Source organism: Eubalaena glacialis, chromosome 1 (assembly GCF_028564815.1).
Source record: "Eubalaena glacialis isolate mEubGla1 chromosome 1, mEubGla1.1.hap2.+ XY, whole genome shotgun sequence".
Classification (NCBI taxonomy): Eukaryota; Metazoa; Chordata; class Mammalia; order Artiodactyla; family Balaenidae; genus Eubalaena; species Eubalaena glacialis.
In genome coordinates, this window is record NC_083716.1 from 123959726 (window position 1) to 123974930 (window position 15205).

Sequence of the window (15205 nt, forward strand, 5' to 3'; positions counted from 1 at the left end):
GATCTTAGTAATTCCCTTTATTCAGTTTAGAACATCATACTTCCTATGTGATGAAACATAACTCTTAATGCTTTTAAATATTTGCACAGAAAATACAATGACCTTCTGATATCCATATTACCACAGGGTTAAAAGATTTTTCCCTACAGATAAATTTTAAAACTTTAAAGGCTCACTCTAAAACAAACAAACAAACAAAAAAAAACCAAAAAAAATAAAAAAATAAAAAATAAATCCAAACGAATTCCACTTTTTAAAATACTGTGTACATTTCTATTCAGTAACTTCCCTGCACAATATTATATAAAAATTTAAGAAATTCCTCTTGTTCTTTTAAATTGTATAAGTACTGATAAGTTATTTTATCTTAAAAAAAATCAAATTTTAAAGTAAGCTTCATCTCACTTACCGTGGAAGCCAGCATGGATCCTCCAAACCAAACTGCATATCGCTGCATGTGGTGTGTAATGACTTGTACATCAATAGGTTTTGGCTATAAAAGGCATAGTAAGATCAGCTCAATGGTAAATTCATACAACAATTTCTGTATCATTTAACCTTAGATGTACGTACTCAAAAATAAATAAATAAAACTTTAAAAGATGCGGGGGGAGGGGTACACACGGCAAAACAGAATACAACAAAAACAAATTAAGCTAATTTTATTATTTTTTAAAAAACATAACCACACTGAAGTGAGGGAAAGGAACTAACCCAGGTAACCTGTGAACACAATATTATGGCTGTGTCCTCAGGCCTAAGAAAAAAACTAAGCAAACACTGAACTCCAGTTAGTGGGTCTATTTCTCACAGTGGTATGGATTAATAATTCTGAAACTACTATATATGTATTCCAGGATTGAGCACAAACAAATGTACTATAGAAAATAGAAGCCAGGTTTCTTACTGTCAGGGAAGAACATTACAAATACGGGAAGGTAGAAGGCTAGAATGAACCTTATGGTGTTCTGGAACTTGCATTATCAGTATGAATCCATAGTTTTTAATTTATATAAATAGAGCCAACTAGATATAGATGGATACTCACACACATCCTAGCCCTGACTGCCAACAAGGCCTAAAAGCGGTGACCCCTCAGTAGCAATGAATATACCTAGTGTCCAAATCTTGGTTTCTTTTTTTTTTTTTTAATTGAAGTATAGTTGATTTACAATTTTGTGTTAGTTTCAGGTGTACAGCAAAGTGATTCATATATATATTTTTTTCAGATTATTTTCCATTAGAGGTTATTATAAGATATTGAATATAGTTCCCCATGCTATACAGTAAATCCTTTTTGCTTATCTATTTTATGTATAGCATAAAACTTTGTTTCTTAATAGCATTCCCCACTAAAAGGAACAAGGGTACGTTGAAACAAAATGGCTGATTACAAGACTGGAGAAGAGAAAGTACAAGATGCACCTGCAATATCTTGCTGTTCCAGAAAGTAAGGAAGTACCTGAAGAATACTGGGGCCACAACAAAAGGAATAAAAACCACCTTTGAATGATTCCTACTGGCCAAAGCTGAGAAAATTTGAACATCAAAATTAATAATAGTATGATGATATGTTGATATTATATCACAATGATATTAATGATACAGCCTATAGAATAACTGAGAAATCAGGAGTTCATAGATATTACTTAATGAATGAATGAACGAGGTGGAAGGCAATACTCTTCCTTACAGTAAAATGAGACTATAAAACATAGAAGAAATGACGGAATTTGCAAAATACCATTTGGCCGCTACCACAGTAATGACTATTTTAGGAAAGAAAAATGGATGTTAAAACCAGTGGGTGAGAGTTTGATGAAAAACAGGATAGTTGCATAGTCTGAAAGTATCTCCCCATAAGATTCTTATTAAATATAAAGGAAAAAATAACTTTATAATAGAGGAACCTGACAGACACTTAACCAGGTGATCAAAGTTAGCATATGGGACAAATCATATCACGTGTCTAGTGATACAATGCACTAAAAAGAATACAACATCACTTCTGCGGTATTACTGCCAAAAACGCAAAATCTGAACCTAATCATAACGAAACATCAGAGAACCCCAAACTGAGAAAGATTCTGCAAAATAAGTTGCCTGTACTCTTCAAAAATATTAAGGTTATAAAAGATAAAAAACACGAGTACTTTTTCCAGATTAAAGCGAAATGATACCGAATTCAAACATGTGATCCTGGATTGAATCCTAGACCAGGAAAAAAAAAAAAAAAAAAAGTATTTTTTTCCTTTTGCTATAAAGAACAATAATGGGAGAAATTTGAACCAGGTCTACAACTAGATAAAATATTGTGTATCAAGGTTAATTTTGTTGATAACTGTAATGGTCTATTTTTAGGAAATATACACTAGAATATTTAGGGGTAATGGGCCATATCTGCAACTCATTCTCAAATAGTTCAGAAAAAGGTATATGTGTGTATTTGCATACAGACATTTATTTATAAAAACAGAATAAAACTAATATAAAATGCTAAAATTTGGGGAATCTAGGAGAACAACATATAGGAATCTTCTACTAGATTTTGCCAAGTTTTTTAAAGCATGAAATTATGTCAAAATAAATTTTTAAACTTACATGTCATAAAAAGATCTGGCTTTTTTTGTTTAAAAAAAAAGCTGTTTGGCTGCCATTTAAAATTGGATTGACAAGAAATAAAGCCAGATTTAAATACAAATACATAAAGATGTTATGAAGATCTATAAAAATGACTACTGAGTAAAATAAAAGGGAAGGAGGCGGAGTACTCTAGTATACAGGTTTTTCCTGTATAATTAGATATGTCAGCATAGTGCTGACATCACTGAGGGAAAAAAATCTCTCATGTCTTATTTAGAAATATACAAGAAGCTTAAAAATATTTTAAACATTTTTACTTTACTGAAATATTGTTTTCAAAAACAGCATTTCTTTTTTCATTTCATGTATCTGTAATGAGTCACTACAAACTAAACAACTACTTTTTACTGTACTCCAAGGGATAAGTTTAAGATAATCAAAATTTAGGGGCTGAAAACAGTCAGCTGTCATGCATTTCTCAACAAGCAGCAATACAAGAGTGCTGTAGTTTACTTTTAAGTAATTTTGAGTGACTGTGGTAGTCTCAGATGGAGCCCTCATTCTTGGTAGTTTTCCAAGTTGAATAAAATGGGTTTTACTTAGCAACATATCCTCTGAATCAATGTTTTGCTTCAATATCCCACATTTAACGAAAATGAAACAAAATTTACTGAAAATTTGTCTTATAAATACATAAAGCAGTCATCTGAGAATTTAAGGCTAATTCTGACTTTTTGCCAGCAAGCCCAAAATTACAGGACACGTAATAGAAAGGTTGTTTTGCTGAACCACCAATTTGATTTCACACTATGAGGCTGCTATGGGAGAGGCTAGAGGCTAGAGTCTGTGAAAGCAGGCTTGACCACACAACAGCCTTTCTCTCTCAACTCTGCTTTGCTGTCCTGCTGTAAAAGGTATTTAAAATTTTGTGGACCCATAAAGAATATTATCGCTGGAATATGCAAGGAATCTACTATATATAAATTATCTGTTTGAGACAGATATCAAAAAAAATCTCTCTCATGGCTATAACCAAGAATATTTTCCAGAAATGTAGGTAATATCCTAGAGGAATGGAATGACCGAGAATATCATGGATATGAATCTATAAAATTAACCACTTTCCATTAGAATACCTCAGGTTCCTCTTACCTTTCTAAATAAAAGAAAGTTGGCAGACATTTTGCATTCCCAATATAATAATCAAGGCACCCTCAACCTTCCCACCAATAACTGAGAAAACCAACCTTCAATCTACCACCACTCAATTCCTCACTTAATTTCAGCCTGGCATCTACAGTTCTTTTCAAATCTCTTTGCAAGCGACGTCCGAAGTCCCTGAACATGGTTGAACCTCCAGAGAGGACAATATTCTGTATTAGTGGACAAAATAAATAAATAAATACAACTTTTATGTAAGAGAAAGAAGAAAAAGTTTAAAGATACAAGAAATGGTACTAAAATCCTATTAAACCCCTTTGAAGACAGGTGTTTTTAAATTTACATTCACCAACAGAGAGAAAACAAAGAAGTTTTTTAAAAAGTATGACCTAGAATAACGATTTTGCTGTAAATACTGACCTTGTAGAGAGGACGTCTGACGTCAATAGGACAATTCTGAATTACTTCATCTACAACTTCTGAGATAGGCTGAGTAAAGTCTGGATTAGCAAACTGAAAAGTAAATTGGACATATGACAGAGATTAGACCACTACTGACTTAAATATCACAATAAAAAATTAAGAAAGTTTTCAGTTCAAAAATAAAAGGGCTTCTAAAAACCATAAATTCTGGTCTCTGATTCAAATTAAAGACACTGAAATCAGAGATTTCAGAAGAAATCAAATTAAAATAATGATCATATATACCATTTCATAACCACCAGAATAGCAAAAACGTAAAGCCAAACATATACTATGAGCTGGCAAAAATCTGTGCAACACTTTACAATGCTGATGAGAATATACATTGATATAAACACTTTGGAGAACAATTTGGCAACATGTAATAAAATTTAAAACGTACCACTACTAACTCCACTTCTTATAACAAACCCCAAAGAAACTCCCACACATGTGCTATTACATAAAGGCATAAAATTATAGCAGCTTTGCTTCTAAGAGTAAAAACAACCCAGAAGTCCACCAGCAGGGTATGAAATAAATAAAATGCTGTGCCGTCAATCCTCATTATTCATGGATTTGGTTATCTGCAAATTTGCCTACTTGCTAAAGTTACCTGTAACCCTGAAATCAGTATCTGCGGTGCTTTCACATGGACATGCGCATGTGCAGAGCTGCGAAAATTGGAGCTGACTGACATTCACATTCACAGCTCAGGTGGAACAAGGCAACGCTCTGCCTTCTTGTTTCAGCTTTTATACTACAAATAAGTGTCCTTTTCATGATCTCTTAGTGCCACAGTTTTCCCATTTTTGTCGGTGATTTTGCTGTTTAAAATGACCCCCAAGGATAGTGTGAAGTACTGTCTGCTGCTCCTAAAGCACAAGAAGGCCGTGATGTGCCTTATGGAGAAAATACAGTGTTAGATAAGTTTCATTTAGGCACGAATTACAGTGCTGTTGACCCTGAGCTCAATGTTAATAAATCAATAATATCTACTTTAAAATGTGTCTTTAAACAGAAACACACATAAAACAAGGTTACGTGTTTCAGAGACAAAAATGTTGTAGCCTGAGCCTCACAGGAACCTAACTCCGCATTTCCCTTAGGAGCAGTGGCTCAGCATTCACTAATTCAGTGTTTACAGCAACTTTATATAACATCTACTGTGAATAACAAGAATGAACTGTAGTATTCACAGGATGATATACTCATAGTCAAAATAAACAATTTCCAAATAGTGACACTCGTTTTTTTAAACTTGAATGATTCCATATATGCAAATTTTTTTAAATATATATTTTTTATGGATACATGTACATTTAAAAACATAAACTGGAAACACACTAAATTCATGACTGTGATTACCTCAGGAGGAAGAAAGGATGAAAAGGAAGTAGAGAAAGGAAAGGGTCTGAGGGAGGTATTCTTTCTATAGTTAATTTCATTAAAAAAATATATGAAAAATGTTAAAATATTAGTTACGTGTTTATTTGGGGTGGTTAAATACATGTGCATTATACAATACACTTTTCAGAATTTTTTTTTAACAGACTGGTTAGATGGGTAGGCTTGAGATGGAAAGTTGTTTGACAATTTAAACTATTACAGAAATGGAATGAGGTTAAAGATAATAAATAATTTAAAATTTAATTTTTATATATAACAAAGAGGTCTGACACAAGGAGAAACAATATTAGGGAAGCTTCCTTTTTACCCATCATTTATTTTTATATGCATGCCTATAGCCCTCCTAAATCAGGCCATATATTTCCTGAGAGGAACCACAAAGAAGAAAAACATAAAGAAGTTTTCAAATGCTGGATCTCAGAATTAAACTTGTATTCTGAAACAAAGATCTCATTTTACCAAAATTTTTCAAAAATATGTGTAAGCTGCCATGTCATTAAAATTGGAAAGGAAATGCTAGAAGGGATTTTTCCTAGATTAAAATAAAAGGTCAGAATCTAGCTCTAATTTGTCAAAAATAAATAGGTATACTTTATTAAAATGAATACAATTTAAAATATTGTCTAGAAAATGAGCTGCCAACAACCTCTCTTGGCCTCTCATTTTTAGAATTAGGTTGTCCTAATGGGAGAGACAACATTCCTTTGTTCATTAAACTGATTCCATAACTTGACTGATAATTATCAGGCATGTGTCGATTTTTCACAATTTTTTAAATTAGTGTTAAGTTATTTAGAGGGTGGGCACACAATGGAGAGATTTAATGTTACCTGAGTAATGAAGCATAATGACAGAAAATATTTTAATTTACATGAAGTAAAATACCACTAACAAAGGTTCTACTGACCTCTACTACCACAGTAAGAGAAAAGAAACTGGCAGCCAAAATCTAATTTTCTGAAACACGCTGACGAGTGTAAGGAACCCTAACAGGGATACACAGTGGGTATAAAAACGTGGCTCCTACTGCGTCTCAAGAACCCAACCTACAGACTAGGGAATGTTTCATCTGTCCGAGGTGGTCTGTATTGTATTCTGTGGAACAACGGGAGAATACAGCTCAGCCTGGCTGCCTTCCTATGCCATGCACAGACAAGCTCGGGTTACAGGCAGGGATCGGCTTAGCTGATGGCCCACGGGAATAAGCAGCGGAGCTGGAATCCCGAAAATGTTATCTTATCAACTTGCTGATAGAAAACCTCCAAATTCTCTGCTGGTTCTTTGTCAGCCATTTCTTCAGTACTGACCTAAAACAGTAATATATACACACACACACACACGTGCACATGAGATTAACCTTCCCGGAATTATTTTTCTACCTTTAAGACAGTTTGTCTGCTACACCATGAGCAGAAGGCAGGGATAGGGTCATTCATTCCTGTGCTATGTACCTGTGTGCCCTTCTCACGGTAATTTTTAATCAGGAATATGCAAAAGAAAATATTTATAAACCTTTAAGTATTCACATACCCTGGGATCTACCCACAGAAATTCTCATTTAGAAAGAAATGGAGTCTGATTTGAAAATATCTCTTGAAAAAGCCCACGGACTACTGTGCTGCAGAACCCCAGGCGAGAACGAGTAGAACAGCACACAGTAGAGAAGCAAGCAATGAATATTTCTTAAATGAATTTAGGAAAAAAGAAAAAATTAACAATAAAGTGTTGGAGATTTATTCGCTACTTTAATACTCATAGGCTCAACCTAGGGTCCCTATTAATATCTGTAGGCCTTTTCTTGCACTTTCAGCAAAAGGATTAGTCTTGCCTAACTGCTCCTTGATCAGGTCTTAGGATTACTGCAAGTAGCTATCAAGGAAGACATATCTTTTTTCTCTTCTGAAAAATTTATAGGGAAGGTACCCAACTAAAGCACAGCAGCCCAAAGAGGTTTGTGAAAAAAATTTTCCTTTTAAAAAAAAAATGAAGTGCTAAACCCATTCCTTCTAAAAAACAGTTCTTTCCACCATTTATGATAAATTTAGCAGTTCAGTAATAAATATCCCCTTATTCTTTCACACATTTTATCTTCCGTGTTCAATCAAGCTCAAATGCTCACACTTTCATCTAACCAAAACAAAACAAACAAAAAAAAAGTGAGCAAAGCCTTCAAATGACAGAAATATCTAAAATTACAGAAAAATCTTAAAATTAACTTGGGAAGTGACACAGTTCAAACGATATAAAAAACAGGTCTATTCTTGGAAAACGTGGTGAACTGAACACACACATATCTAATCTTGCTCTTTCTCTATTAAAAGCACCAATAAAGAGAATTTTTTAAGGCATAATCCCCAAAGTACGGAGAGAACAGAACAGGAAGAAACAGCAACAAAATTTGGTAAAACAGAATCTGAAAAGCAGATGGATAAGACCATGCACTCCCCCTAAAACACTTAATAAGTCATCAGTAGGAAAAGCCACGTATCAAGCTGTATCACAAATCCCCCAAAGAACTAGCTGTACCTGTCAGCGCTGAAATTAAGTTAGAAGGAGGGCAGGGAGGAAGACTGGCAGAAAGTCTCTCTGAGGAGCAGTTAAAGCCCCAGATCCCCTCCAAAGAAGTCTATCAAATGCCTCCTCATCATCCAAGGAGAAAACTGGCTAACCTATTCTCTAAAGGGAATAAAGCAGAGTGCCAGGACTCTTTACACACAACTGAAAGGAATGAAAGCAGCAGGATTTTAAGTGAAGGTATTCATGCAGCCTACTGCTAACACATAAATACCAACCCTCTTCCTCAATTTGGCTGCCAACCTTTACTCTCTAGGCAGGAGTCTTCTCTGGGAACTGGATTACCCAAAATGATCTGAAGAAACACATAGGGCTATCCTCCAAAGAAAAAGCCATAGTCAACAAGTCCCACTCACAAAGCTTAGATTTCCAACAGGCTGAGTGTCCCCCTCCTAAATGAGTGATCCCCTAGAGTCTCGAGCATGTAAAATATAGGAATCAAAACAAAGAGAAAGGCAACTTGGAAGAAAGCAGAAAGAAGAAAACTTAAAAAAAAAAAAACAACCTCTGACTAGTATCCTCAGAGAGCCAAAAGATATGCAACCATGAAACAAGTACACGGTAGCATAAAAAAGGAGTATCAAAAGCAGAGGTAGGGGAAGTTCTTGAAAATTAAGTATGTTACCAGAAATAAAAAATTCAATAGAGGGTTCAGAAAGCAAAGTTGGAGAAATCATCTAGAGATCAGAACAAAAGCACAAAGAGCAACTAGAAGAGAAAAATAGCACAGCAGAATGCTAAGGAACAAAGCGAAGATCTACAAGTATCTATCTGGAGAGGAAAAAAAAAGGTCCTATACAAGGTTTAGAAATCAGAGCAGTTTTTCACTTCAAGTTATAATGGAAAGCAATCAAGCAGTAGCTTCAAAATGCTGAAGGAAAATAATTTCCAATCTAGAATTCTACACCCAAACTACCAAACAAGTGTGAAGATAAAATGAATACATTTTCAGACATGCAAGGTCTTAAAGTTTTCATTTCCCATGTACCCTTTTTATCAGGAACTCTATTGGCAGATGATCTCCACCAAAATAAAGAAGTGGACAGTAAGAAAGGGAAAGACACAGGACAGAGGAAAGAGGGATCTAACTCTAACACAAGAGAGAGGCAAAGGGAATCCCCAGAATGATGGTGAACTCTATCAGGTGCAGAAGGCAACAAGTTCAGATTGGGACATATCAGATGCTCTGGAAAATTAAACTGATGAAAAAACCCTATGCATCTGAGTATGCTGAGAAGACAGATGCAAAGTGAATTAATGACAATTATTTTAAAACTAAGTGGACAACTTATTAATGACTCTGTGGGAAAACAAAATACTAGACAGGAAAATATTTCATGGTAAACTACATGGCTCACATCTAAATAAAATTTGTGTTCACCAACATATAAGCACTGGATTTTTACCTAACTGAAATTACAATCTAACTATTGGGACAAAAGATTATGAAAAGGTACTGTTTGTGGTGGAGACAAAGGGAGGAAAGAAAAGGCAATCCTCCTCTTACACAGCTAGAAGTTGACAAAAATGTCTAAAACTGAAAAAACTTGAAGTTGCAATATAACCAAAGCTATTCGCAGCTACGGATGCAATCACCAAAAGAATCAACTAGTAAGAGTATACCTCTAGAAAAAAATTGGGGAAATATATACAGGGCACTCCTACTTTTTGCTAGAATTTAAACAACTAGGACTTTTAAACAATGTGCGTATACATAACTAATTTTTTTTTTTAACTTTAAAAAAGAGAAAAGAAAACAGATTTCTCATAGAAGAAATTTCAAAGAGAATAAAAGCTATGGAGACGAAAAGATGTTTCAAAGTTTTAAAAAACAATGAAGAAAACTTCGTCTATCAAACAATAAAGATTACTTAAATTAATAAAAAAAATTATATATGAAACCTTAAACAGCAAGATATATTTTCATCCAGACAACTATCCCTTTTCTAAGCAATATGACACAACCAAAACACATTTTATTTACATATCTAATGTTTCAAGGTTTTTAAGACAGTCAAGATGTTAGCTAAAGATACCTGTAAAGAGTATTTCACTCAAACGCTTCTTCTTTTGAAATCCAGGGTATCTCCTATCTTCCATGCTATTATCTATCTTGTGGATCCTATTCATCTAAGACTCTGGTTCAGAATCTTCCATAATACTCTAATTCTTGTCCTCAACTTAGGGTTTTAACATCTCTCTCCAACATTTCAACTTCAAAACAACTGATGTTCCTTAACTCAAGTGACCTTTAATCCACTTCTACTTCAGCCACTCACATATACATGGCCCCACTGGAAAATCTGCCCTGATTTCCAGCTACATGTGGTTCTCTCTCTCCATCCTCTGGAATCCCCAATACAAGGACAGAGGGAAAGTACAAGGAAACTTAAATGCTCAAGGATGAAAAAAGGAGGTAAGGAAACAATAAAATAATCCAACCCTGTTTGGAAAACAGAAAAGGGACTTTACATCCTAAGTGTTTCCAGAGCACCCTGTAGCACCTTCAAAATTCCCAGAAATTGAAGGTATAAGAAACTATATAAGGAAAGAAATTATTATAGAGAACGAACAAGGACCTACTATATAGCACAGGGAACTACTCAATATTTTGTAATAACCTACAAGGGAAAAGAATCTGAAAAAAGAATATATATATACATATATATAAATAACTGAATCACTGTGCTGTACACTTGAAACTAACACGATACTGTAAATCAACTCTACTTCAATTAAAAAAAAATGCTAGGTGGAAAATAAAGAAATTGTTAAAATTCTCTACATGGAATAGTGACACCCCCAGGTTCCTTTCCAGACCTGGTATAACCAGGTAGTTAACTACAATGTCCATGAATAAATGAAAGAAAGAATATACGAACAAACAAAATGACACAAATGAAGAAATGAGGCAAAAATTTAGGAAAAACTAAATTTTAAGAGAAAAAAAATCACATTACATTACTGCCTCAAAAACAAACAACATTCACGGGTATAATATTATAAATACTGTCATACTATTGATTTAACATAACAGCCAATAACATAACATAACAGACAGGCTAAGAGAAAAGAGGTTCTAGAAACAAAATCAACTGAAAGGAGGTTACTAGGTAAACTACTTACACTGATATATCAAGAAACAGCAGTATAAGCACTGTATTTTGAAATCTGGAAGTAATTACCAAGAGTAATGGCTAAGTAAGAGCTAGTGGCTGCCCTGCACATCACTGTCAGTGTTATCCGACTTTTAAAACCACGTGCACATATCCTTTTTTATTTAAAGACCTGCAAAGAAAACGTGCTGTCTACAACCTGAAAACTCCTGTACACTTGTCTGACAACAGTGCCCTCCCCTTCTGGTGCTCACTTCTTTGCTCCCCATTTCCAACTACATGCCAATTCATCATGACCTCCGATCCTTGCCGGTATCCCTCACTATCTCTAAGTAATTCAGCCTTCCGGATTCCCTCTCTTCTCTGGGCTGCACCACTTTAACCTCTGCCTTGGCAAAGCCCTTTGCTCCTTTCCCAAAACTGCCTGGTGGGGTGGGACGGGGGGCGGGGACGACACCATTCTATGACTACAAGTTCTGAGTATCTAATTTCAGTGGTGCCCCACGACTACTAATACAGTCACCTTCTCAATTCTCCTCAAGAGTGATTCCAAGTCACTATTCTCTCCCAGCCCTCAACCTTCTGTCTGATCCCTTCTCCAAGACAACAGCTTGATTCCAGTTCATGAAAAATAATTAAAGCTATGAACTATGATGATAAACTTCTTCAGCTATCTGCCTGCTCCTCTAACCCTTTCCAGCTCCACACTTTCCTGCACCCATACTTAACCCCTTACCTCTGTCCCTGGAGTAACCCCTCTTAAAAATAAAACTAACCTCAGCCTTCTTACAACTGACTTCTTACCAGTTCCCTGTAGCCACTAAGCTTTTCTTTTACAGCCGCCTCTCACGATGCCCACACTGACAATTCCCAGAGCTTTACCTCTCACTGATGCGACACACTGCCTCTACCACACCATTCCATTGAAACTGCTCCCCTAGGATCACCACTAATCTGGATGCTAAAAACCCATGGGTATTTCTCAAATTTCCTCTATCACCTCACTGTAGCAACTGGCACTATTTAACCTCCTCCCTCCCTGAAACATTCACTTCTCTCAATGTCAGCACCGCAATCCCTTGGCTTGTCTCCTTCCCTCCCGTATTTTTCAGTATCCTCTGCAGGTTCCTCTTACTCTGCCTGTCTATAAAGTGTTAGTGTGCACTAAGGCCCCACCCTTCCCACTCCACATTCTCTGCCTGGCCAGTCTCCTCCTTTGCACCATATATGGTGATGACTTGACATCTATCCTCACTCCAGGACACATGCCCCAGTTCAAAACCCTTAGAACCCAAGTGTTCATTTTCAAACTTTTTAAAAGATGCATAGTAAACTCACCTCTTTCTACCTTATCTATCTTCTCCTTCCATTTTCCTAACTTCAGTGATGGCAAAACATTGAGTTGCTCAAGTTACAAACCTGGGAATCATCACAGATTCTTCATATTCTTACTCCCCTCACATCTAAGCAATCGGTAAATCACGTCGATTCTATTCTTTCTCTCACCTCCTTTCTCATTCTCATTGACCTACTGACTTTTTTTCATCTGGGAAACTGCAATAAACTCACCTGTTTCCAACACAATTCATTCTGTTCCTATCTATCCAACCCAGTGCAACCAGAGTGACCTTTCCCATACCATACATAAATCTGTGTCATTTCCATGCTGAACATTTCTGCACAAGCACAGAATCCAGTAAACTCCTTTGCATAGCATTTTAGTCTCTCATTAACACCTATCTGGATCCATCTCCTACCACTCTCTTCCTTTATACTTTATTATCTAGCTCTCTTACGCCCCAGACCTCTACCCAGCTTTTATATATATATATATATATATATATATATATATATATATATATATATAGTTCTCTGCCAGAAATGTACTCCCCTAACATACCTGCCTGAAAAATACCCATTCATCCTTTCTCAGTTCAACTGCTATCTCCTCTAAGAAGTTTCCCTGATTCTCCCAAGCAGACTTAGATGCTCTTTCTTCCCATGCCCTCACCAGATACATGCATTCATTAAGCAACTATACCAATTTTTAGATATTCATCTCTCATTCTTTCAGCTTGATAAGAGCAAGATAAATAATTTTTCATCTTAAATACACAATGCTTAAACTGAGATCATGAAAACCATATTCACTTACCACTTGCTGACTGAGTAAACAATATTAAACAAACTATTCTTACTGCTGAACAAGCAGAATAGGCATTTAATGTTACTAATTCTAATACAAAAAGTTCTTATACTAACTTACTAGAAGAATTTTTCATTATTAAAAGCACATATTTCATTAATTTAATATAGCCTGTATGTGGCTAACACTTCATAAAGAGAGAAGACTATTTTGCTAACAGTTAAATATTTTGTTATGCTAGTCAATTGAGGGTTCTTTGTATAATGGTTATTTTATATGGGGGGAGGAGGAGAGAGTTCTAGAACATCTCCTAAAATATTTTATTTAAATGACCATGAATTTAAGGGCTCCCCACCTTCCATGACCCCAAGTAAGCCACAAATATTAGACAAAAGTCTCATTTTTCTAAATGTATGAAATATAGTAACTGTTTACCCAGTTTTAACACAAAGGCAATTTTTTTCTTGAAAAATATGACTCACTATAGTATTTTAGTATACAAAAGAAAGTTCCTGAGATTAAGTCCTCTGATATAGTTGACTGATTTTTTCTGCTGAATATTTCAAAACAATTCCATCTAAAAAAAAACTTACCTCTGGATGAAAAAATATTTCAGGTCCCAAGAATCTCTCATATCCAACGTCAATGGAAAATTCTTTCTTTGAGATAGCATTGATTCCAGTATACTGTTTAATCCACTTCGATCCATCTGTATCATACTTGTTAAATTCTTTTACTAAATCTGGGCAGACATAACTATAGCGCTCCTAGAAAAAGAAATGAGTAATTTTTTCCTCTTGCTTTAGGAAAAGCAAAACAGAATGGGCATATTTTCAGTAAACTGAAATCAAATGAATAAAAGTCTTCAGAAAATAAAATGAGCAAATGAAGCTGAAGAAACTTTTATGCTCGGATGTTATCGTGCGTGTAGTAAAATAAACAGCTCATCTCCTGTACATAAGCGAAAAGGGTTCACAGATGAAGAGAATAAGACGTAAACCAAAGAGCCAATTTCTAATATTTCAGTGCTGTTTCATGAAAGCACTCATTAATGTCATCCAAAATTTTATGCTGTTTCAATAATTAAAGGAGTTCACATTTTAGAAAAAAGAAAACATAAAATACACGAAGAACTGGAGAATAAATAGTTGACATAACCACACAAATTAATATAGTAAGAGGTACAAGTTATTAGGTATAAAATAAGCTTCAAGGATATATTGTACGACATGGGGAATACAGTCAATATTTTAAATGAAATACAACCTTTAAAAATTGTGAATCACTGTATTGTACACCTATAACTTATATAATATTATACAGCAACTAAACTTCAGTTAAAAATTTTTTTTTTTTTTTTTTACATATATAGATCTTCAATACCTATCTGGAACAAAAGATTATGGGCTAAGTGAGCAAAAGAAAAAAAACTGAAAATATAAACTATTCTTTTTTACTATATCACCTGCCAGGCTGAATCGCTGCATATTTGGATACACGTCCTCAGTAAAAGTTTTCATCAAAAATGCAGTTCAAACATGTTATAACTTTCTATCTGCAATTTGTGGACTCCTGATTGCCAGTCTATTTCTTTTTTTTTTTTTTTGAAGAAAAACACACATTTCACATATTTGTATACATCAAGGATTCTATCCAAGATAGGTACAAATATTATTACTGATAATCAACACACATAATGGGAAAGAATACTGGAAAACAGAAGATAATTTGAGTATGTCATATTAGGTCTTCT

At 34.8% G+C, this 15205-nt stretch overlaps 1 protein-coding gene across 1 annotated transcript in view; it reads right to left on the reverse strand.

Moving 5' to 3' along the window:
* ACTR3 (actin related protein 3) overlaps positions 1-15205 on the reverse strand; it is a 57193-nt gene that overhangs the window by 2396 nt on the left and 39592 nt on the right. Inside the window, exons 8-11 of the mRNA XM_061199275.1 lie at positions 14046-14219; positions 4165-4257; positions 3831-3956; positions 410-493 (exon numbers count right to left, since the gene is read on the reverse strand). Coding sequence (XP_061055258.1) covers positions 410-493; positions 3831-3956; positions 4165-4257; positions 14046-14219 — 477 coding nt within the window. The remainder of the gene's footprint in view (positions 1-409; positions 494-3830; positions 3957-4164; positions 4258-14045; positions 14220-15205) is intronic.